The sequence below is a fragment of the Anas acuta genome, chromosome 4, assembly GCF_963932015.1.
Source record: "Anas acuta chromosome 4, bAnaAcu1.1, whole genome shotgun sequence".
Classification (NCBI taxonomy): domain Eukaryota; kingdom Metazoa; phylum Chordata; class Aves; order Anseriformes; family Anatidae; genus Anas; species Anas acuta.
In genome coordinates, this window is record NC_088982.1 from 31202393 (window position 1) to 31228369 (window position 25977).

A 25977-nucleotide genomic window follows, 5' to 3' on the forward strand; every position below is an offset into this window, starting at 1 on the left:
CGTGGCACACTTCACTTCTCTTTATCGCTGTAACAAGTGCACAAGTCCTCATTTCCTCAGCAAACCACACAGTCCTTCAGCACGTTCCTGTTTGAGATTTAACAAATGAAACTAACATTTAGTGGCTTAACCCGACAAAACAAACCCTGTACTCGCACCAGCGGGCACGGAGGGCAGCTTTGGTTCTAGTCACATAGTGACTTTACACAGCACACTGAATTTAAATATTTGGAAGTGCTTCTGTTTCAGAAAGTGCCTGAAGGCCCAGTCCTAAAACCAGTATCTTTTTTTTTTAAACAGTAGGATTTAGTATGGTTTCTTTGCCATTGCTATAAAGGCAAAGATTACTTGAATTAGCAGCTGAAAACCATTCTTTAGAAGTGTCTTTCATGGCAGACAAAAGATGGACATGATTTCATTTACAACTTCACCCACACTGAATCGCTTAATCACAAATTTATTGCCAGTCCTCAAAAAGTACACATATGCAATCATACAGGAAGGTGTTAAATGTGACCTCAGTTTTACAGAAAACAAAAACAAACAAACAAAAACACATGACAAAGTGACAGAGAATGCATGCAATAAAATAATACACACAAAAGAGATCCATGACATTGCCAAGAGCCCTGAAAAACTGAGAAAAGCTAAGTACTTGGAAGATCGTTAATATTTCTCTGTTCAGTTACTTGAACATACTTGGTTTTCCCAAAATAGGTTATGATCCTTAGTTTTAAAAGCAGCCTGCCAGTTTTGCATTACAACATATGCTGCCATCCATTTACACTTTGATAAAATAACATTAGTTTTTCAAAATGAAAACTTCTTGTTCTTATCATGAATTGATCTCCTTATTTAAAAAAACTATGCAAACATTCTTTATTTTTACACTGTTATGGGTGAACCAAAAGTCTACCTTCAAGCATTTCCATGTATGTAACACTAACAACTAGAACCAAATATGAATAATAGTTTTGTGTTACTCAGGTCCCCTATTAGTTGATTTTACCACGTTTTGATTTTACCACATATCTATTTTGATTTCATCACATACCTGCTATTTTGATTTTTACCACATATCTAAACATACAGACTTCCAAATTAACAAAATAAATATACAAATAGAGTATTTCTGGTTTTGTTTTATAGTGGGACGATGAGGCCCAGCCTTGACACAATCTTACAACCCTGTGGCGTGACAAATATTTCTGTGTTTAAGCAAAAGATTTATTCTATATCATCTGTATTTGCCATAGAGACATCTCAGCAAGCAGCATATGGCTCTGATTTTTCTATGCATAAAAAGATGAAGTAACCAATCTTAAGTTGCTCCTGTTTAAGCCCTGAATGTGGGATGTGCACATTCCATCTTCATGGCACTTCTTTGCTCAGTATAGGCACTTGCTACTCATGGACATTTTCTGCGGAGCGTAAATATTAATTGCAGTATAAGTTTGAGTCTTTTGCTTCATGGGAGAAAGAAGAGATCAGCAAAACAAACCTCAGGTTTCTCAGCATGGCAGTTTGAGCTGTATTTTGTGGCTGAACAGGTTTTGAGTTTAGACAGATTTCCACCTTATACACAGAAGCTGGGTGAAGGTGTTAAGGATTCAATGTTAACCCCATCAGGAAGCCAGCTTACTTTGCTTTTATCTCATTTCATTTACTTCTATAGATTCTTTTCAGAATTAAATTTATTACATAATGCCTCTCTATACTACTTTCCATATATTGACAGACATATACAAATATATAAAATATTTTATTTACACTGACATATCAATTTATATAAATCGAATTGTGGTCTAATTCTTTTAGGAGTCAGGTCCCATCTGCTCTTCCATAATTCTGTAGAAAGGACTGCATTTAAACCAAAACAACACATCATTTAGGACAGCCCCACTGGAATAGATATATCTCCAAGTTGATGCTTATTTGCTTTTTCTTCAAAGTGTGTCTTTTGTTTTTGAGATCTGGGAGCATAGTCATGGTATTACTTTGTTCTGGGAGATGTGACCATACCCATCTCTCTCTCTGCTTTGGTTTTAAGATATAGCCAATGTCTATTTTTGTGTGCTTTCTGCAAAAATTCATACATAATTATTTACAAGATATAATTATTTGAACAAAGAGATCACAAATATTTTTTTTTGCAAAGGAAAATAAGTTAGGCAGTATTTTCCATAAGCCTTCTTTGGGACAATATTTATGTTTTTTTAAGTAATCAAAGCAATAACAGGATCACATGAAATTTAGTTACTTGCCAGGAAAATAATTTAAGAAATAGCATATGAGCACTAAGTCCTATCCTCCTCTTTTGCTCAGATTTTAATTAAGTGACATCCCTTCAACATCAGTGACAATATATTTCATAAAAGCTATTTAAATATGGAAAAGGATGTCAGGATTCAGCCTGACATAGCAGAATTTCTCATACAAGGAATTTGTGGAAGGAAAAACGCAGAGGTTGAATGTCATTCCTATTTTTGTTTACATTCAGGATGCCAAGGCAAGGGAAAACAATATATTTTTTTTCCATTCATCAGCCTCAGTAGTCCATATTCGAAGAATTTGATAGCTTGACAGTAAGCCTGCTGTACCACGGCCCTGCTCGTAACGCTTTCCAGTAACTTCAGATAGATTGGAGAGCTTTCATCAGCTGGGGGCTCTAATCACCAGGAAAACTTTCACCTTGCACTATGTGGATTTTGTTTGTAAAGGGAAACAATATTAACTACAGTCCCTTTGGTTATGAAAGAAAGATGTAAATATAAGGTACCTCAGCTCTCTTCTGGTGAAGCTCTGAGATGACAGATTGCTGAGTAAAATGCCAAGACAACAGGTTCCCATACAGCTTATAAAGAGACGCTGTTTTCATTAAAACATGGCACTTCTCTGGTTTTAAATGACACCGTACTTACCATCAATTTATTTCACATACCCTAGCTCTATTAAGAAATAGTGTGCAGCCTATTTACCTGAATATCTTGGAACAGTCATCAGTTCCTGGGGTAGAAAAGGTCTGGTGATCGGTGCTTTGCGGTCGGAATGTCCTGCCTCCATCTTCAACATTTCATAGGACCCTAGGAGGAATTCATGGACAAACCACCTAAATGAGTCACAACTATCTGGAACAGATAAACGCGACATGCTGTTTATTAAGTTTATTAAGTCCACAGCTTTCAGAGCTCCAGAGACAAGTATCAGCAATCTGAAGTGCACCAGAAATTAATCATGAGCCCTTCTCTGGCCATGTTGTAGGGATAGAGGGAGTATTTTTCCTCCTATTTACCACACAAACTGCCTGGAAACTGTCCTTTACCTGGTTGTACTTTGTAGATGTTTGTTAAGAATATGCCTCCCACGAACACCACAGATGGACCTGGTACTCTCACAATGCAGGCAATTGTTGCAATTATTAAAGTTATTAATTATTGCGATTGTTGCAATTATTACAGCATTCTTTTTGAAGATTTCTATTCTCCTTTCTGTTTGCAAGCATTTAAAAGCCATCCAGCATGTCACCATTTGGTATCTTTCTTAGGTAAAAATTAAAAAAAACATTGCATATGAGATAGGAATATTTTTTTTAGCTTTCGTGTTTGCATTCTCCTCAAAAAAAAAAAAAAATCACTTTGTCATTACATTATTCCATTGAAATACTGAAAAAAAATATATTGAAACTTGGTGAAAAATCCTAAGTGTAGCTAGTCATTATTAAAGCACTTGAACTGAAGCAGGGATTCCAGCTTGTTTTATGACTTGCATCCATAAATACTTGAGTATACAGTTAAGGCTTTACTGCTTGGATCAGAGCTTCTAAGACAGCAACGTAACAATATAACCTCCTAAGAAACCCAAGGGAAATTCTTTGCATACTGGGGATATAGCAAGTCCTATGATTTGTTTTTGAAAGCTCAGTAACACACTTTCTATAAACTATATCCAACATCGTTAGGCACGATAGCTAAGAGAAATAGGTGCTGTACATACAGTGGTAAATAAATACAAACACTTCATTTCTTTACCTGTGCAAATTCCCCAATAGCTGTAGTATTACCAACCTGTGAGGCATACCAAGAAGATAACATGGTTTTAGAAATGCCTTCTTCCTGCTTCATTCAGGTCTCTGTCTCATGGAATTACCCCAACATTAATTTCTCTTTTGATTCCTTGCTTTGTGCAGAAAACTGCAGAGATGTGAACAAAGAACACTAATAGAGCTTTCATTAATACCACTTTCCATTTATATTTTTTTTCTTAACAATAAAATTAGTCAGCAAGGTTCCTGCTGAACTAATCAGTAATTATTGTACTGCTTTGATTGTTTACTGATGGGGAAAAACAAAGCCTTCAGAGTACCAAAGCTGCCAGTCAATGTTTCTTACCTGTAGTTTATTTTACGTATTTTTCCTTTGTAAGTAGAAGATAACACTGAGGCGATCAACAGCAATGGGTTCGTGCAAAGCAATCAGCAGAAGAGTACTGCAGGTCCTTGCACAACACAGAAACAAAAGGAAAATTAGAGATGCTTTTTCTGGAGGAGAAAAAAATCCATCAGCCCAAATAAAAAAATAAAAGAAAAGAAACAATGCACCAAAAAACCTCCGGAGATAAAAAATATGTAGTCACTATCACATGTACATTGAAGTGCAATGGAAGGGGGGAAAAAAAGTCAAGAAGCATTAAAAAAAAAAAAAAAGAAGAAGAAAGTGATTACTAGCAGTAGGGCAATGAGCCTGGAGTTGCCAAGGTTAAAAGGCTCCGAGTACATGTGTGTGTCTGTATGCTGATCTGATGGAGATCCTTAATAATTGCTTTGTAAAAGCTTGACCTTGTGACAAGAATTAGACTCTCACCCATCTTGTAATACCCCAAGGTTAATGGTCCTGACTTTTTCTCACAATCTCTTTTCTTTCCCCACCTCGTTAGGGATGGATTTTACACGCATGCCTTTACAAGTACACGCTTCATTAAGCCTTGCTCATTAATCTCCTCCAAAGGGGTCTTGCTAGGATCCTTGCTTTCCCCGTACACTTGGCTTCAGAGCTCAATTATCCCTGACACTTGCTCCTGTCGGCAAGATCTTGGGGACAGGGTTCCCCAGACCAAGTGATTTAGAGTGGTAAGGCTCAGGCATGGTTGGGGCTTACACATGACAGAACTGCCTGATACCATTGTTTTTTCTGAGATTTGTCTTACATACTTAAACAGCTGCGATGTAAAAATGTAATCATTCTGATTATGTCACTGACTTGATTGAAAAATGTGTTTTTGTGTATAAAAATTCCTGTTGTGGTTTCTTGACATTGAAGAGTAAGTGATTTAATCTGGATTCTAGGAAACTTTAAAAGACTTACTCATGCAAGGTTTTATTAATTTTAATCAGAATACATTATCAAGCTTTGCTGAGGATTTGCTGTGTGTAGCCAATGGAATTTCAGGCTGAGTTTTCAAAATTTTAGTTCTTACAACTTTGGAAATAAATACATTTAAGTAAGTATTACCAATACTTACAATAACAAACTGCCTAATAATTCTTATCATGTACTACTATTATTTATTTTTGTTATAAAGTTAAGAAGGTTACCCTCTTGAAAGTATTTTGTCCTAATTACAGACTAACAGCCTTCATTGACTATGCAGGTGGCCTGAGTCCAAAAAACTGCTGGAAGAGAGAATTGCCTTACAAATACAAAATTTACACTACTATGTTATGATTTAATCTCCTAGTTTAAAAAAAAAATCCCGAACTTCATAAATGCATTTTTGCTGTTTGTTCATATATATTTGAATTTGTCTTTTGGTGTGGTTACTACAACTTTCAACAAGATCTTAATTTTAGTTAAATACATGTTTATTACTTTGTTATTTACTTTTCTAGGGATAATTGTTGTAGCCATTTTTAATGTCCTGTTTACAGGTTTTCTCTGTGTTGCTGATAAATATCTTAAGCATTGAATTTTTCTTTCCTGGATAAAATATTTCAGTATTCCTCACTATAGCCCAACAGTTCTAGGTTTTCTGCACATTTTATTAAAATAGTCTTCTAAAAAGGACCCTCATTGAATTGAAAAGCAATGATTTACTGACACTAAATGCTAATTTTTGTAAACATCAATTTGTTTGGTCAAGTGCAATCACTGTCTTAGTGTTTTTCACAAAAATGATAGCACAGCACAGCATGAGAGAGAGCACAGTCTTAAAATTTAAATAGCAGCAGTGCCAACAAAGACTCAATTAGACCTATGAATCTTCCATGCTACCCATTTTTATTTTCTCAATAATGTGTGTTTGTGTGATTATCATTCTAACAAATGCAAATAGCTTCTTTCATCCTAAATATTTTACATTTTTTTAATTAAAAAAAAAAGTTTTCCTTCTGTCAGAACTTACATTCATCTCACTGCTGGCTATCAAAAAAGGCAAATGTGTTCCAAGCATAAAGTAAATGATTTATCTCCACTTCTTGTTCTCCCTCCTTCTGCTTGTGGGGAATGAATTCAGAAGAATTATGTGGCAAACATGCATCTCAAGCTCCTCTTTCTGAAGAAATTTTCCAAAGTCAACAATACTACAGCATACACACACAGCATTCACTAACAAAACTTCCCTCTTACCACGCTCAGTGACTTTTATTGTACACTGACTAGAGGCTTAATACTTAAACTCAGTATGTATGAATTTCGTTAAAAACTTGTGATGATTTCACATTAAACACTCTATTCTCATTAATACATTTTACTTTTTTGCTGGTGAGACAGTTGCCTACTCTTCGCTGCCCGGGCAGAACTATAAAGCTGGTATGTGAGCCTGGGATTTTCAAGCTGCATTCAACTCTCCACATGTAGGATTGTCTGAAACAAAGGGAAAAATTAAGTGGAAAAGAACAAAAGAGTAATGGAGTTAGCTTAAACAGCAACTGTGAAGTACTAAAGGGACACAGTTATTAGCAGTCAGAGCTGCTACCTGAAACAGCAGAAGATAGATTTATGCAGATATAATGTGAAGCATTAAGGAAAGCATTGTTTGGGCAATGAAGCAGTTGGATCAACCCAGTCCTCTCTGCTCATTTACAGCCTGTACTTCCTTTTAACATTATTATTTCTTTTGAGAGTAAAGTATGATAAGATACAAGTAATATTCACATACAAAAATAGCATTCTTAATGTTCCATTACAAATAATCCACATGTATGGCACAATATTGGCTTTACAGATTATATAAGAAGTTTATTAGGAAGTAAAGTGCTCAGTTTTACAGATCAATACATTCTTGATCATTGTAGAAGGCTTGCATAATTAATAGCTTCCTAATAAGACCAAACACTGTACATTTATTTCCTATGCAAACCTTACCTTATTACTAAGTGACAAATGATATTAGAATCTAAAATTTAAAAATGAAATAATAAAAATGTTCAAAACATTTATCAAGTGCCCATGCACTTACTGCAAGGCCTATTGTCGACACACACGGGTACCCCATGAAAACTTAATGCACTTCAAGATGAAGTTTGTTATTAAGTAACGACACGTTACAGAAATATACCGCAACAAATACAGCTATGAATGCACATATTTTCATTTTCATAATAAACATATGCTACAAATAAAAAGGAGCTGCATGATTGAATGTACATTTTCAAATACACATTTTTTACAGGCCAGCTATTTCAAACCATACTGCCAGGTCTCTGACAGTAGAGAGACAAGAGCATCATTTTTTTCCTAGTGCAGGACAAAAAAAACAAAACCCACAGAAACAAAAAGCCCTTCATAAGACTCACAATCTGTTTTCCCACTTCGTTCCATTCTTGAGCCACAGCTACCAAGAAATTCCAGTCTCTGCACTGAACCTCCTCCTGCTCCACCTTTTATTAAGTAAGTTTCTGTGCATAGGGTTTCTTGTAAACTTAAGAACAGGAAAAGGCATAAAGTCTTATTTAGTTTTTGCACGTTCTCTGATTAGAGGGAATGCACTCTGGGTATGTCCAGGCAATGCAGTGATAAGAGCATATGCAAAATGTAGCTTTGCTCACATAGCACCACTGCAAGAAGTAGTACTAGCCTCTGGCAACAACTTCAATTTGAAACAAAAATACACCAATATAACATAAATATGCTGTTTTTACTTCGTTAAATACGCATTTTTCCTCTATATCGCCTACTAATAGCTAAGATGGGTTTGATTACGTAGCTTTCTGTTTTCCTTTAAGCTAACTGTATGAATTTAAATACAAGAGAACTGCCATCTTCAGGATAAAAACACAACTGACAGCCTCTCTCCTAAACCAACAAGCCATAGACTGAAACAGGCTGCTAGGCAAAACCACACACACTGTGCTTCAGTGCCTTCTAGAGGAAAACAACATAATGTGGCATATCTCCTTTCAAAAATAAAGTGTCTGTGACATGGAAAGCACAGAAAATTAAATACTAAATATCAGTGGTTACACTAAAAACACCTTTCCAAAGGAATCACGTTGAATCCCTGGAGAAGAGAATACGTGAAAGCAAATCTAATAATTTTACAAGCTGTTAAATGTAAATACAGGCTACATAGGTGAGATGTGCTTTGCAGAACTTCACAGAGCACTTGATTGGGTTTTCCCTACCACTGGGCTCCCCTCCCATCCAAGGAAGAGTCAGCATTTTTCAATCGTGTGTGATTTTAAATAATGTGCCAAGTTATTGTGTTTACCTAAAGAAGTGAGGAATATTTACCCCAATAACACTTAGATCCTCAAAATATGGCACTAAAAGTAGGCACTATACAACAGAGCTGAAGACGATTATGTTAACTGGGTGTAAGAAGGCAATTGTCAAACATTACTTTTAAAATGCTAATGACATGGAAGAAGGCCTAACATACATGGTTTCTATTACAGAATGATCTGATTCACAGGTGTACAAACTCAGTGCACTTTCTTCTGTTTAGACATGTAGTATTTCTCAATAACACAAAAAAATGGCCATTTTAAAGTAAAATGTTAGTACACCAAAAATAACTCCAGAAAAATATACAAAAACTCAGAGTTAAAATAAAAAGATGTTGATTTGTCTCTTTGAAAAGTGTCAATTAAAATGAATGAGACAATAAACTAGTGCTGTTTTCTTTAAAAAATGTTTTTCAAAACTTTTAAAAATTCTGTTTTTCCAATAGAAAGCAGAAAACCCACAGCTCTTCATTTGAATGGTTTAGCTAGAGCACATTTTGTCTAAAGCTTGCTGTTCTCGTGAAGCTGTTCCCCATAACACATGTATAAGTTTTCTGTCCATGTAGATTTCCTCTTGCATTTTCATTTCCAAGGCTAGCTGGCTGGTTGTTGGTGACTTTAGCCTGACGTTTGGCTTATGTAGGTCTGAAAATGCCTTACGAAGAGAATGTTTCTTCTTACACACCACTGGAGCTTTCCTTCAGTGGTCTGATCAGAATGGAAACAGTGGAGTCAGGCGTTTGCTGGCTTAATACTGGCCCCAAACTACCAAGCCGATCCTACACATGGATGTTACTCCCCCCATTCCCTCCTCCCCCATCAATACCATCCGACTGTGAGGAAGATGGCCGCGAGTTCCTGGAACGAGGCTGGCCGTTCAGCCCCAGCGGTGTTCCCAAACGATGGCTCATTTGGGATGCTGTGTCATCTGATTCCCAGCGCTCCAACTCCTCTCGCACAAGCCGCTCCATCTGTTCCCGGTGGATTTCATTGTCACGACCCAGTCTTTCATCCTAAACAGGTACAAGATGCAAGATGGAAGTGCAGTTTCCAAACCGCAGCCTCGCCAAAATCCTATGTGATACGGGAAATCCCTACCGCACTCAAGTATTTCAAGAGGCTAGAGGCAAATCACAGCTACTGCAGTAAATGGCTTTCTTTCCACTAACACAACTCCCAGGTTGTCCCTTTCACTTATGAAAGCAGAATTTGTATTACACCTTTTAATATTTAAGTCCGCCTCCAGAAATGTAGAATATACTGAGGAAAGAATGTCCCCAGTGAAGATCCAGATCGAGAATCAAGCAGATTTTTTGGGTGCAATAACAGTAAAAGCCAGGGACACTACATTCATGACAGGGCAGCTCTAAGTCTGACCCACATAACCCACCAAGACAGAACATCTCAACCACCCCTTAGCAGCCCTTTTCTGACTGTTCTTGACCCATCAGGGAGCTGACAGGTTTTAGTGTCCGCAGAAATAATGCACTTATCCTGCTGGCTGCTTCCACATGGCCCTTTGAAAGGGGAAGGTAGGAAGGGAGGCAACAGGAGGTAGATAACCACACACACTCCCAGAAAAAATCAGGAGAAGAGCAGGCTGCACAGCCTGCTGGACTGGATCACCTTGACTCTGCCAGGCTAGTCCATAAAACTTTGTATTCATCCCAACAGACAACAAGGGATGAAAAAGCTTCTTCAGCAACTCCTCATCACCACTGCTGTCCTGTCCAGGGGTTTAAATGGTGCTCTGCAGCCGCAGCATGACACAGGTCTGCTAGAAGATGCCTTCTCATATCTGAAACTTGCATCATCTCCCTTCGGTAACACAAAACTCCAGATTGCTCAGCCAGTGCCAAAGCAGCCACGTCATCTTTACCACAAGGCCCTCCACCCTCCCAAGCCAAGCAGCAGAAAACATGTACTGACACTGAATAAGCCATGCCAGCTGTGGCCAGCAGGTGACAACACAGGGCAGAGCGGGGTTACTTACCTCTGTCACTCCGTCCAACAGCCTTCCCAACACATCTCTCCTTTTCAGTTTGGCTCTCTCCATCGCTTCAAGCTTCACAATCACCGCATCGATCTTGGAGACTATACTGCCGATTGAATGCTCCATGCGATCAACCCGCCTCATGAGTCTGAGGGCAATAAACAATTTCAACTTATTAAACTAAGTTGAAGGGCTTGGTAAACTTACAAGCCTCAAGATCTTACTACTAGGAAAAAAAAAAAAAAAGGAAGTAGTAGTTTTCTGGCATTATTCTAACACGGCTATTTTCTCTGTTGTTTCGGTGACCAGGTTTTCACTTTCTTTTTTTGAGGGGTGGGAGGGAAGGGACAGATTCCCATGAGCCTCTCTAAAATACTTACAATTCAAATAATACTTGAAAGCTACAGATGACTTCAGCACCTGAAAATCCTGACTTTTACTGAATTATTTGACTAATATTCAGTTATAGGAGAGACTTACGTGACAACGTGCCTTACATAAAAATCCCCCAAGGGAAACCCCACCACATGGTTTTGCTCCCCTAGGAAGCTCAACTTACACTTGGAACTCTTCGTAGGAAACCCCACTAGAGCTGCTGCCCCTCCTCCTGGAGCTGTGCCCACTGTCTTCATCCTCGTCCTCCTCAGAGTCATCCAAGCTCCGGGGGAAGCTGCGGCTGCTTAGAGGACGTGGCAGAGAGCTCCTGTCCAGGTCCAGATCCTCCTTTAGGGCAACACAACCCACGGACAGGGAAGATAAAAAGACTTGTCACCTGTGCACTGGGGAGGCCAAAGCCTTCCACCTTGACATTTTACAGTTCTGCTAAGACAGCCAGGGTAGAGAGCAAAAGCAAAAGGAAACACAAGTTTTCTCCTGGGGCAGCAAACCAGCACAGGGAGCAGATTGGCTGACGGTGCTGATGGCAAGTTATTCCTAATGCTGAGCTCACCCTCTCTTTCTCCAGGTCATCTCTCATCTGCTGGTGTTCATGCTCTGTCAACTCCTGGTCCCCATCCTGATCATATTTGGTAAATATTGCTTCAATCTCTGCATCAGTGTGGCCCTTCCTAAAAAAAAAGCAATAAAAACAGATCCCTTACTTTTTATTTTCAGATGCTAAATCAACTTCATGTGCTGGAAAAGCAATTCACTCCCAATGAACTTTCATCCCCAAACAAAAGACACAATGAACCCAGAGCTGCCCATAAATTCTGCCCCATCAGGTATACAAAACACTGACCACAACAAAGCTCAGCCCTTACTTTTCATTACCTAATGGCACACACCTCCCCTGACCTGCACCCTGATCCTTCCCAACCATCCTTGGACTTCTGAAAGACATCACAGAGACAAGATCAACTTGCACGAAACACTTCACATCGTATGTCTGGGCACACTACTCAAGATTAACAGTAACAGCTTCCTTACCCTTTTAGATCTTGCCGGAGTTCATCAAAATTTAGTTTCCCCCCGCCTTGTCTTAGGCTTTCTGAAATGTCATCAACAGTAGTTTTCTTCAGTTTAAGTTTGACCATGGCTTTGTTATAGCCCTAAAAGAAAAAAAAAGATTTCTTGTTTTACTCGGCATGAAGCATTAGCACTTGATTTCTAACAGACTTCTTTTGTGGATTACCAATATCTACTAGCGTACACAAGCATTGATTATGTTCCAAAAGCTCTGTCTTTTCCTCCAGCTTACCCATTTTTTATTTCAGTGCTTAAATTAACAACATGAAAATGCCCCTGCAGCTAAAATTAAGGCTTTTATCATTCAATTGGCACTGCAGGCCAGTAGGAATAGATTATTTCAAGACACCTTTGGCAGCTACTGACAGTTAAGTGACAGTTTTAAACAGTGCTGACAAACTGGGTACAACTTATATTGGTCATTTTGCTTCCCTCATTCTGCAGTTGTACGAATGATTTATAAAAACAATCTTCATCCCAACAAAGTAAGATTTCTAATTTTTCCCTTCTCTGTTTTAACAACCAGTTCCCAAGTATAAAACACTGGATCACCGGTCATGCTAAGTATGTGTTTAGACATTTCTGACCATGGTACAGCACCACACCACCCATGCCAGAGCACACGCAGGTGCATGTCGTTTTTCCTAAACCGAGATTCAGGTCGAGCTTTTAATTCTGTATTTGAAAACCTTACCAGCAGCTGCCCTGGGAGCTCCCAATACGTAAAACAAGACTCCACTCATGTTATAGCCTGATGTGAAATAACTTGGAATGCTGTGCCCAAACAAAATGGCACTTCAGCTTCACCAAGTGAGTACCTCTCTATCTACCTAGACAGACATACCCTGTGTCATACTCACTAGAGGCTGATCCTTTGACATAAAGTCTCAGATTGCTAAAATATGTTGTGATTCAAGCTTTCATTGTTTAATTTCCATTCAACTCACACGTTTATTTTAACTGAAAGATGCATATTTTCCACTAGCTGTTGCCAGCTTTACTCTTTAGTTTCTATAGTGTTTTCTGGATGTTCAGATGTGAGGAACGAGACATGAAACAAAACAAACCATTACTTTTACCTTTCTGATAAGGTCAGACAGTTCCATTTCTGCCTTCTGTTGTGCCATATCCGATTTGACTTCAGAATATGTATCATTGATAATGGCCAAAAACATGTTCTGTTCATGGAAGAAATGAAAAAGATGCTTAAAAAATCTCCACAAGTCCAAATCCTACTCTGCCCGTGGCCTTCATGTGCAGACCTACACATTTGTGTTGTGTTTATTTTTTTAAAGGGGCCAGGAGAAAATGGTGCCATATTTAAAAAGCACCAAGTGCTTAAGGTATTGAAATACAATGATCTTCAGCTTTTAATGAGAGTTACTTGTAATTAACCTAACTGGAGAATTTGTTTCTAAAGAGGGTTCATACCTACACACAGTGGTGCTGATAAAATGTGTTCTACCTGCAGAGGGTCCAACTCGTACACAAAACATCTGTGAATTCATCTAGGCATTACAGCTGGCAACAAAAATGCCATGGAGATGCAAGTTAATTACTCATCCCCTAATAATCAGCACAAACACACAGATTTTACCCTGTTACAGCCCTGCGTGTGGTTCAGAACAAAGATAAGAACAAAAAGATGTCAAATCAGACACTTGGCATGCTTGTCACCAACTCTGCTGTGCCCTCACATTCCAGAGCTTTTCTGCTACCCCTTAGAAAAAAAATAATAATGTTTCTTTCCCTTGCTGGCCTCTGCACCTCTGGATTTTGTGAGGTGATTCAAAGCACCTGCCTCATGCACTTCTTTGGTCAGAGTAACCCATGTATTATTTTCCAGCTGTCTCCTGTTGACTACCACTTCTCATCCCAAAGACCAAACAAGAACTCACTAATGACAAGGGTCAGTAAATCAGTCTGTGAGTTAGGATGATACACGACTGCTGTACAATTTTAGGTTAGTAAAATCCTGCTCTAATTGTTGCCACCTTATTAAATCACCAGAAGACACACCATTCTGGGAATAATCTGAGGACATCTTGCTCGCAGAAGTTTCAGCCTGGAGATACCATTAGAAACCAGATTACTGTATAGCAATGCTAGTACCAAACTGCTGGTAAGCTACATACAGGTGGAAGATACTGGGACTCTTAACTTATATTGACAAAAAAAAAAGCGGTTTTACTTGATGTCCTGGGTTCTGGAGGTCTTTCTCCCTCCACTTTTTGGTATTTAACTTCTACTAATAAGACTGTAATATGAATTCAACACTAGTGTGAACAGAGAGTATACAAACGATGGCTACTCACTACTAATATCTGTACTGTGTGAATTTAATTGAGACACTCATGTCTACATACTGCTTCTCAGATAAGCTGAGCCTCCTAAAATACTGTTTGTCTAGAAGTACAGGGGTAATCTGCAGGGGAAGGAGAACCCCAAATTGTTTTATGGAAATCAAGAATTGGTCCAGCTCTGCCCCAGATGAGGAAGACAGGATATGGGCTTGCTGTGTATACAAGCTAGGCACTGCTTAGAATTAGAAATGAAAAATTCTTCATAATAAATTAAAACAAACAAGCAAACAAACAAACAAAAAAAAATGGAGCACTATAAGGGAGTGAGAACAAATATACAACGCATATCTACTTTAAAGGAAATAAAAAGCAAAAAGTGTAGTGAAAGATGATGTAAAAGTGAGGCCCTTTCCATGGAACACAAATGTGCCCCAATTAGCAGTAGGAATCCAAGAACAAGAGGTGCAAAAATGGCCATAAAAAGAAACTTGCCACCTACCCACCCCATGTAAACAAAGGTGTACATACCAAAAGAATGAAGAACATAAAGAACACAAATGTAGTGAAATAAATTGGTCCCAAAATTCGATTAGCTTCTTCAACCTCTGTGAAGTTGAAGTCTCCCAAAATGATGCGGAACTGAGTAAATCTTTAAAAACAAAACACATCCAGGGGTTGAGAAAAACACTTTTGGATCTGTGCACTTCTCAATCTATTCCACTGTAACAGTCAGATGGGCAGCAGAGAGGTCTGCACTACTATAATACTTCATCAGACATTGCCAATTCAGTTTCTCAAACCCACCTTTACGCAAAACCAAACCTGTGATCAGATACAACACATGAAGCATAACTAAGGTGGTTATTTCTGGCTTTTGGTCACAACTGACAATGGCAGCAAAGAAAACCAATGACCCAAGCCTGTCCCTCTCCTATGCCTTCTGCTCTTCACGTATGTAAAATCCCAACCATTTCCTTCTGAAGCTGCCTCTGCCTCTCCACAGGAAACATTTTGCTCTCTATGCCCCACTGTAAGAGGGGGGGAAAAAATCTGTTAGTTTGGTAATTACCACACTTAGAATCAGGTTATGTTGTACCAAACCAATACAGGGGAAATTGATTTACTGTCCTATACTGAGTCCAGCCTCACTCATGGATTCTCGCAGATACCTACAAATGATAAGCATTTCTAAAAAGCCTACAAATGACTAAACATTTCTAAAAAGCAGCTACTGAGCTACACCAGCAGTGAGATGCCTACAGCTTATCTCTTTAGATAGATGTTATAGGATTTCTTTGGTCTCTGTTCAGGTGTACTGAGAAATTCTTTGCATTCTTTGTCATTTTACTTACATACAGTCCTGGAAAGTGCTGAAATCATCAATCTGAGTACCAAAGACAAGATAGGCCAGCTGAGCATATGCTAAGAAAATAATAAAAAACATAATAGCGAAGCCAACAACATCTTTGACACAGCGAGACATGGTAGTGGATAACTGACTCATCGTTCTGTTGAAGTTCACAAATTTGAAAAGCTGTTGATAGAAAAAAGAAAAAAAACTGTGAAGACAAGTAAGACAGTTTCTCACAACAACTGTTGTCTGGCTTTTTACACAAGACACCTTACTGAATTTCACAAAGTCAGGTAATTTATATTCAGAAATATACATTGCTTCCAAAAAAACACTAAGGCTTGAAATGTGAAGAAAAAAAACTGTGAGAAAACAAACTTCCACTTCCACTCCTATCTGAAACCCTAGCTTAAGAGCAGTGTTACTGATATGCTTCCAAAAGTCTATTTATTTATCTTTACATTCTTTCAGAATGAAATAGAAAAACGTGAGAAAACACGATCACACAGCTGACCTTGCTTTGAGCAGGTGGTTGGACTAGAAACCTCCTGAAGTCCCCTTAAACCTGCATAATTCTGTTTCTCTGCAGCTCTGCAGTTATTTCTAATAATAAGCTGCTTTGTTTTTACAGGGTGATGCAAAAATTGCATGCAACTTTGACCTACAAAACAGCAGGAGACGGGATAACGTGCTTGATAATTATCAATTATCAATTGATAATATTTATCAATACTTATCAATTGATAAGTCACAATTTGGAATATCATAGCTGAAATGCATTTATCATTGCTCTTAAGTTTTCCACTGCCAGACAATTCATAAACTTCATGTTCCTCTGCAATTTTTACATGCAGAGGACAGGAAAGTCAGGAAGACAAGTAGCACTAGAAAGGAGAAATTAAAATTAAAAAAAAAAAAGTTATAAAAATAAGTTAAACTAAAGCAACACATCTAATTTTGGTATGAATTGGACTAGCTCTCCCACATTTATGACTTGAATCAGACACTACCAACAACTTCTACCAATACAGCAGTTTTGAAAAGATAAAATGGGTACAGTTAAGCCAATCTAGGAAAAAGCAGTATCCAGTACTAAGTCCTGATTTGTCCACTCAGGAATAATGAAAACATTTCCTGACATTCCTGCTGTGACAAAGCACTACAGACTGCATCTTCAGGACTTAAACAAGAGCTGAATAAAGCCGAGAGAGAATTATAACCTTGTTTTTAATCTGCAAGAAGGTACCCTTGTGCTCTCTATCTGTCCCATGACCAATTTTAGGAGAACATGATGAAACTGAAAGAAATACATGACATGGCATTCAGAACACTCTGAAAGCTCACATCCTGCTTTTAGAATAAGGACAGGAAACTTGGAGTTACCTTAATCCAGACAAAAAACACAGTGACTGCAGCAATGTTGTTGAATTGCATTTGCCAATAGGCCAAGGGTTCAAAGTTGGGGAATGAGTTCTGATCTTCCAGCAGCTTCTTCAGGAGCATATCAACAGTTGAAGTCCTGTAGATGCTAATTCCTATAGCTGCCACAGAGAGCTGAGAACAAGAGAAACGAATGTGTGAAAGATGATGAGAGTTTTAAAACACAGTTTTTTTAGCCTAAAATATTCACAGATAGGATGATGGCGCTATCCTTTAAACCCACTATGAATGCAGTGCCATTAACATCTCCCACAAAGTACATTTCAGAAAGCAATTTCAGGCTTAATATAAAGATTACCTACCACAATGATAACAATATCAAGACAATTCCAAAGACTTCTGAAGTAGTGCAATCTATGAATGTGAATTTCTAATATCTCTTCCACCATATAGTAGAGAACAAAGAGGCAAAACGCCATTTCACAGGCTGCCAGGAAAAAATCAAAAGTGGAGATGTAGTGAATCAGCTTCACCGGCTGAAACTGCCAAGACGTAAGAAGGCCTCCGGTTGCTGGAAACTCCACTAACAACCTGCATTTGGAAAAAAAGAAAACAAAAAAGTTTCATTTAAACAGTGTCCAGAAAAAAGCACTACAAAAGAAACTTGGTTTTATTTATATTATTATTTAAATCAAGTGGAAATAGGCAAAAGCCCACACATGCTTCAAATAAGTCTTCATGCAGTTGAATAAACCCCACTACTGTTCCTACATCATGCCACGTGAAGGCCACTGGTGCTTCTGTGCATACCTTACAACGCAGAATAGGTTGATGTTCGCATTGTATACAGAGAAATCAATGAAAGCTGCTCTCGTCCCTCTGTCCAGCCACAGGTTGTTCTTCAGGCTGGCAATCTGCACAGCTGTCACTTCCCTGCTCCTTGAGAGGTCTTGGTAATAACCAGCCCCGCTGTACGTGGCAAGCAAGCCCCAGTGGCTGCTCCCATTCAAATCCTTCTCGTTGGTGTATGTCCAGCTAGTTCAGAAGTAGTGAGACAGAGCATGTTAATCCTTCCGCTTTCAACTTACAATTAACAAAACAAATACAATCTGACCAAAAAAAAAAAAACACTACCAAATTTGGTAAGGTTTCTTCAGGAGCAGACTTCACAGTGTGCTGGATTTAGGTAGCTTTACAAACTGGATTTTAGCTGGCTTTACAGACAGAACATAAAGCAATTCCAGAGTTGCCCCTGAGAAGTGACTAACCACACCATTCAGCATAACCCAATCAGAAAAAACATACATCTACGTGACGAACAGGACTACGTACGCTGTCCCATTTCGAAGCCCAAAAGGTGCAGTATCTTCATTAGCTACAGAATAGACATCGTAGCAGTCTTTGATTTCATCCTTCAGATCCTCGGGTATCGAGCACGAACCATTTCTCACTTTCAGCTGCCGAATGCGAGGCACCCCTAGGAGCAGGTTCTCGTAATAAATGAAGCTTTTGTTTTCTGCCATGGTTTTGTTGTTGTACCACATATCCCAGTAAAGACCATCCAGCAGAGGGCCTTCCGTGAACTGCGGAGGAAGACAGAATTTTAGTTTGCATGCTGCCAGCACTGTTTTTATACGTCTTAATTCTGTGGAAATGTAAGATTTTTTTTTTTAATGTTAAGGCAAAGGTCTTACTGTTAGCTGTGCTCCAGAGATGTTCCCCAGCCCTGCCCTGCCCTACTAGCATTACCTAGCCTAGCATTACCTTCACATATTGAAGGCCAACTTTGCTCCATCGCTTTGACAAAGAGCTCTTCGTGAACCAACCCCGTCATGCTAGAAAAAAAGAGCTTGCAGATTGAATTTACAGGCCATGACAGGAGAAACAAGTCACAGCAACAGCGAGATAACAGTTTGTTTATCATATTACCTTCCAGAAGTCATCCATTGTGGACAACGTTTTGAAGTCAGTTTTCTCCATTTTCGAGACAGGTGTTTCCAGGAAGAGCTGTGACATAACCCTCGTGTAGTAGTACATACTGGAACTCACTGTCCCGTAAGTCACTGCAAGAGATTTGGGTAGGGGGGAGAGGTAAAAGGGGTAGGGGTAAGAAAAAGACAAAGAGTACCTATTTGCTTGTTTTGGACAGATCAGGTTGCACTTGCATAGATTCTGCACTAAAAAGTCTAAGTTTCAGAACAAAACCCACACCAAGCAGCAACTGTCTGTCAGCTGTGATTACAATATAAAAAGCAGCGAAAAACAGATCGATCAACCAGTTCAGAACACAGTTCTCCTTCCCACACCTCACTTGCTATTAATTCTCCTACAAAACCCAACATCAGGAACCACAAAGGCACTCAGCAGCCTGAAGAGAGGCAGCTAGTGCCATTTGATGTGTCCTGAGCTATCCAAGGCCTCAGCAGAGAACTTGAACAGACGATGCAAGGCATTGGAAGAACCACGTCCTGCCAGAGCAGAAAATGATGCTCAATGTGGGCAGCGTGGGGCATGGCAAACAACACCGAACATCTGTTGTTAGACAGCAGAACTCCACCCAAGGTGTGCAGTGCTTCTAAGAGAGTCTCTCCACAGAGAATAATGGCTACTTCTTTCCCTTGTGCTGGGCCAAGCGTGAGGCTGAGGACCACGGAGCATAAATTATAAAATGACATACAAAGCCCTGATGGCTTGAGAAGGCAGTCTTTGGCACTGGTACTGCTACTGCCTATAAATACTTAAAACCATTTCAAGGCTAAAACCCAGAGAAGCCTGAAAGATCACATCTACGGTGAACAACTTCCATCTGTTTTCACAGACTTACAGAAATACTTTATTATAGGGAAGAAAGCATGTTTTCTTTAGCAAATGGAGAACAAGAACTATTTTTAATAAACGTCTCCTGCTGCGTGGCACGTTGCATGTGAGCCTCACTTGTGGAATACCTGGATTCTCTCAAAAATAAGTAACACAGGGATTGCTAATAGCATTTAGCCAGAAGCAGAAAGCACCCTCCTAAGGTGTGTCACACCAAAGACCAGTCTGTCCCATAGTTATTGCTTAAGTATAAAATTAAAAGAGATCATATTTAAAAAAAAAATAATGAGTTAGCAGTGTCCGTGCACATTTGGCATGCTACATTTCTCCCCACATTCTGTTACCAGGAATATTTTCTACAGCAGAATGAATTATGAACAGCCTGTAAGCAAGGTTTTCCCACCAAAGACAAATGTGTTTTCATTCAAGTCCCTCATGCTACACCTCTCCCAGTGGCTGAGCCACAAGCAGCCTTACATTCCCTTGTCCATAAACCTGCACCAAGCACTCCTAAATGTCTCAGGAAGGAAATAAACACTAGAGTTAGTACATAATCATTCGTGCTGTACATCACATAAACAGCTGTGGGTTGTGTCACCAGAATAAGGTTTGTGGTTTTTTTTGTTTTGTTTTGTTTTGTTTTAGTAATTGTGCTGTGGACAAGCAAGGCACTCACTCCCAGAGCTGTTTTTTTGTTTGTTTGTTTGTTTGTCTCTCTGTCTTCAGGGGGAAAATCAAAAAAAAAGGTTTTAATTCCCCAGAAATAACAACAGCACCTTGCCCTGTTACAGCTGATCAGAAATGATAACTTGAAAGCCATTTACACCGTGGACATTTAGAACAAAATTGCCCATGCTAAGAACTGGGGGTAACCCACCAGGTTACACTAACTTAATGCACACAGATTTTTTTGTTATTCTCACTAGTAACCGAGTAAAACATCTATTTCCTCAACACCACATCAGGCTTTATTTTGCACTGGCTTGCTGATTGTTATGCAAATATATGAACACCTTGTTTTGGCAATTAATATATCACAGAATCACAGAATTTCTAGGTTGGAAGAGACCTCAAGATCATCGAGTCCAACCTCTAACCTAACACTAACAGTCCCCGCTAAACCGTATCCCTAAGCTCTACATCTAAACGTCTTTTAAAGACTTCCAGGGATGGTGACTCCACCACCTCCCTGGGCAGCCCATTCCAGTGCCTAACAACCCTTTCAGTAAAGAAGTTCTTCCTAACATCTAACCTAAAACTCCCCTGGCGCAACTTAAGCCCATTCTCCCTCGTCCTGTCACCAGGCACGTGGGAGAATAAAAAATTAAAGATTCAAATCTAAGTTTGTATGCCCAGAAAAAAAAAAAAAAAAAAAAACAACCAACAAACACCTTCCTCAGATCTGTTATGTTACACTTGAAAGCCCATTTTGGGTCCCTGACCATTACGTGCATTAGGCTGGAGATCCATCAAGCTCCTCACTTCTGTCTCTTTCACGAGTATGTCTTTAGTAAAATTGACTAATAGTATCTTGTGTGGACTCTAGGGTACATACCTAAAAACAGTCATGTGCTTAAAAGACATATAAGATAATATTTTTTTAAGAAGTGAGTTGAGGTTTGCATTCTGCTTCCTCTCTAGGTGGTCAGTAAGATTGCAAACCTTGAACCAGACAGCCATGTCTCACGTACTTGGACATAACACTCATAAGCACAGCCTTACTGTGTTTCATATGACAGATAACAAGACAAATGACAAAATCATGCAAGTCTCCAGTGATCCACATGCACTTGAGCATAAGAAACCACATGCATTAATGCTGAAGGGTACTTACGGACACACAAGACCACGAGGAAAATCATGTATGTGACCAACTCCCGTAAAACACTTTTCAGGTATCGCTCTCTGCTGGTGTTGCTTTCTTCCATCAGTCTTGTGCCCCACAGACCTTTGAAGAAAAACACACACAGTGATACACACAGGGGTCTGAGACCAGATACACAATTAGTTGAGTGGCTTTGAAAGCTTCACCCACGTCATGTCTGCCACAGGCTCTGTGCTGGATTTTAAACTGATCTAAGCTCAAGCAAAAACTGCTTCTCTCGTTACCATTGTGCAAGTCAAACTGGGCCCGCAGCAGTGCTAGCAACTCGTGAGGGACCATCATCATTTATTAACAGTGCAGCAGAACTCCTGTGGAAGCTGCTGAGTATCTGTCAGAAGTGCTGCCACTTCAATTAGGTGGTATGAAAACACACCCAGGTACAGAAAGGCATGCACAGGTAGCCTTCCTCCAAGATATGCTACAATTTGTGTTTTTTTGTTGTTTTTTTTTTTTTTCATTTTAGTATGAAAAGCATTATTGGATGAATGAAAATGCACATTCAGCACTGAACCTTTATTAGCAATTTTAAATAACTCTCTACCTGAAAATAAATACTCTCTACCTGGTAGCTCTGTCAAACACCTGTAAAGAAAATATGTTGTAACCTCATGTTTCTTTCCTTGCACAGCAAAAATTTAGCAGCAGCCTAAGGGACCAGCTGATGTGGAGCTGTCAAACTGGACAACTGCATTACAACAGTTGTGTGTGCTTCGTGGCATCACACCCAGCAGTCTCAAGACAACCATGTGTAGGAACTCACTGGATGGTGCTCAACACTTCCAAAACGGTGACAGAAAAGCAAAAGGATCTATTAAATGGAGTTGTTAACAGTAAAATGCATGAGAGTGGAAAGCAGTTAGTAACAACCGTGCTGATTTCCTCTGCCTAATACCGGAACAGAACAAAAATGGGAACAGCTGGGGATGTTCAGTCCAGGATTGCTACCTTCAGGGAATTTACCTTTATTTAAGCCTAAATAAATTTGACCTTAATTTATGGTGGAAGGCAAGGCATATAGAAATAATATTTAACTCCTACAAGAGGCTGCCGAACTTTTACTCTTTGCCTTTTCAGGCATCTTAAGCTGCCAACCTTTCCAAACATTCTTCACATTCCCGGTAGATGGAAATGAAGTGACCCCAAAATTCCTAGGAAAAAATCTTGGATCCTTCAATCGTGCCACAGTAATCTGAAGGGAATGGAACAGCAACAAGAGGTAGCCAAAACAAGTTATAAAGCTGACAAGGAGGAGAGGGTCTGGTTGCTTTACAACTCCTGCTGCCCAGAGCAGGACAGCCAAAGGGCTAAGCTGCTCCCGCAAAGAGCTCCATCTGCTAGCAGAAAGCCAGGAATGAGGAAGCTCTTCGCTCGGCCTGACGAGGAGTTTTATTCCAAAAGCATTAAGGCGCCCGATGTTTGCAGAAGCCTTGCAGCTACCACAGACTGAGCTGTGACCTAACCACAAAGTCAACTGGGAAACCTCTCCTGCAGATGCCCAGCAAGCACCCACAGCCTCCGCGTTGATCTCTGCTCACGCTCCTTGACTGGCTAATTACACCCTTAATTACACCCTTCACTGGCATCAGTCCCCAGAAGAAAAGAACATTTCCAAAGCTGTTCTTTAAGGGTAAGTCTGAAAATACACGGGTAAGGACCGCTGCTTTACTACACGAAACGCCAAATCCTCGCCATTAGGTCATTCTGGAAGGCAGAAACACAAAACCAAGAAGGTTTGGAGTCACTAGTAGCACAGAAGGCAACAAATCCAGCCCTTAATCCAGCAGTACGTTGCACTAGCAACCCTCATAATAAAACCAGGAAAACACTGCCGGAGAGAGGAAGAAAAGGCTGGAGCAGGCAGCAAGCTGAGCTGGCGAGAGCTGTGTCCGGGCTGTCAGCACATTACTCACCAGCAAGAAATGTGGAGAAAGCTTGCAAGCTTCATTTCTGTCCTTTTACAAAACTGTTACAAGTCGGCAAAGAACAGGAAGTCTCATAGGACAAAAACAAAACAAAATAAAACAAAAACCAGCACCAGAGATCACATAACGATCTTTCTGTTACGTGAACTTTGGATTTACCCAATAGCTAGCTTGAAGCATCCATCAGCTGCCACATTTTTAGCAAACACACACAGTACTTACATTTTTTGCTGCATTGGAATATTATTTCAGATGCATCTAAATGCATAGTGGTGCTAAGCAGTGCTGGATTTAAGGTGACATCTACCATGAGCACCAAAAACATTGTTTCTAGCCTTGGTTAATTATTTCGTTTCATTCCTTATATATGTTTGCTACACAGGTAACACAGGAAATTAAAATCCTTCTGTTTACATGTGTATGTACATATGCACATGTAATATAAACATGCAATGTACATATACACACACATAAACCCCTTTATATACATAAATCCAAGGTTACAACCTATGGAAGGCACATAAACTAGCCAGGCTTTATGGAAAACTTCCAAGGGCACCCAGCAGCTCTGCAGGGACGGCACTGCCACCCCCAGGTGCCCATGGCCGTACACCTGCCCAGAAATGCAGAGGGAGAGCAGTGTGGCCCCAGGGAACGGTTCCTCCTCCCGAAACAACCAGAGCAACACCACCGCCTCCTGCTCCAGCTGAAGCTTTCAGCGCCGGTACTAACCCAGCTCGGTACAGATTGGGTGATTGTTATCACCATTAATGGATGGCTGAAAACGGCGTTAGGTGCTGCCATTTAACAATAACCAGGAAAACCTCTCCAGAATGCCTCCACACACACAACCTCATACTGACGCACACGGGGACACGGTGAGGCTGGGTGACCACGTACAGCACTGACAGGAAGGTAATTTTTCCAGCCTGGCTCTGGAAACGGCCCTCACCCTTGCCCATCAAACCTTCTGACAGCTTTCTCGGTAGCTGAGATGAGCAGCCTCCTAAGTTTGCCATATCCTAGTGCTCAGAAATCCTCATGGTTATCCATGAAATGTCACTGCCGAGTGCCATTTCCAATACTGAAACCTCCATTTTCCCTTTGACAGTTATCCTTCAAGTGTCCCGTGTCAATTTCAGGCTCGCAATCAGCCCTTTCACCAGGTAGCCTGAAGCCAGCACACTCTGCAGAGAAGGTTCACTGCCCACGCAGCAGGCAAACGCAGTCCCCAGCGGTACCCCTACGGCACCAAAGTAATTTCCTGCACCTATAAAATTAATTTGGCTACCACGCCAAAACCGGCCCTCAGCTTTCCCCCCGAGCACAGAAACCCAACGTCCCAGTTACAGATGCGCACCAGCCCCTATACTGCTTATCGCAGCTGAGGCCGTGCTGCTTGCAGGCGGCCGGGCAGGGAAGCCCCTCTCTCACCTCGCAGGCGCCCCGCCAGCCGCTTGGCCCAGGCGGCCCGGTGCGGGGCGGCGCCGTCGGGCGGCCCCTGCAGGCGGCTCGGGGGCTCCGCCGCCCCGCCGCGCCCCGCGGGCAGCCGCCGCCGCTGCCGCCGCCCTGCCCCGCCGCCGCCCTGCCCCGCCGTGCCGCTGCCCAGCGACGCCGCGGGGCTGCCCCACTCCACGTCCATCTCCAGCACCGGCCCCGCCGCCGCGGCCGCCGCAGCGGCTTCCTCCTCCTCGGGCTCGAAGCCGGGGTTGTCCCGGCTCCACGCCTGCCGCGAGCAAGCGGATGGCGGCGGCGACGGCGGCGGGCAGGAGCCGGCCCGAGCCGCCTCGCCCAGCCGCTCCAGCTCCAGCTGCTCCCGGCCGCGGCCCGCCATCAGCCCCGCCGCCGCTGCTGCCCGGGGCGGGGCGCAGCCGCCGCCACCGCCCCTTCCCCGCCCTCCGGGGCCAGCCCCGAAAGCCCGGGGCACGGAGGGAGATGTAGTCGGGGCGGCCGCAGCCCCCCTCATGGCCGCCCGCCTCCCTCCTCCCTGAGGCAGCGCCCTTCCCGCCCTTTTCTCCTCAGCGCCCCCCTCCCGCCGCGCAGTCGGGCCCTGCCGAAATAAAGTTTTGTGTTTTTGTGTTAATTCCTGTTTTCACCAAAACACACAGGACACGCACACACACAAGTATTTCACCTCACA

General features: G+C 40.9%; 1 protein-coding gene across 3 annotated transcripts; it reads right to left on the reverse strand.

The window, feature by feature from the left end:
• Positions 1-7206: 7206 nt before the first annotated feature.
• PKD2 (polycystin 2, transient receptor potential cation channel) lies at positions 7207-25705 on the reverse strand. 3 transcript variants are annotated; one of them, XM_068680491.1, is made up of 16 exons: positions 25272-25704; positions 21865-21978; positions 19143-19276; positions 18546-18796; positions 18024-18248; positions 17576-17804; positions 17217-17387; positions 15835-16016; positions 15011-15131; positions 13259-13357; positions 12141-12262; positions 11662-11779; positions 11272-11435; positions 10713-10860; positions 9546-9732; positions 7207-9427 (listed from the first exon to the last, which is right to left on the reverse strand). In XM_068680491.1, the coding sequence occupies exons 1-16, from the start codon at positions 25669-25671 to the stop codon at positions 9420-9422; spliced, it is 2673 nt and encodes an 890-aa protein (XP_068536592.1). In that variant the 5' UTR covers positions 25672-25704; the 3' UTR covers positions 7207-9419. The 3 variants fall into 3 exon arrangements, with proteins under 3 accessions (XP_068536592.1, XP_068536593.1, XP_068536591.1); XM_068680492.1 differs by lacking the exon at positions 25272-25704 and adding an exon at positions 23826-25224; XM_068680490.1 differs by having other exon boundaries at positions 7207-9732; positions 25272-25705.
• Positions 25706-25977: the final 272 nt, after the last annotated feature.

What these genes read in the sequence shown, in the direction of transcription:
- PKD2 (XM_068680490.1), bottom strand. Translation starts at nt 25,671, where the DNA reads ATGGCGGGCCGCGGCCGGGAGCAGCTGGAGCTGGAGCGGCTGGGCGAG. An exon ending in GCTGGCGGGGCGCCTGCGAG is followed by an intron (nt 21,979 to 25,271) that starts GTGAGAGAGGGG and finishes TTTTCTTCAAAG; the next exon opens with GTCTGTGGGGCACAAGACTG. An exon ending in TGTTGGACGGAGTGACAGAG is followed by an intron (nt 9,733 to 10,712) that starts GTAAGTAACCCC and finishes GTACCTGTTTAG; the next exon opens with GATGAAAGACTGGGTCGTGA.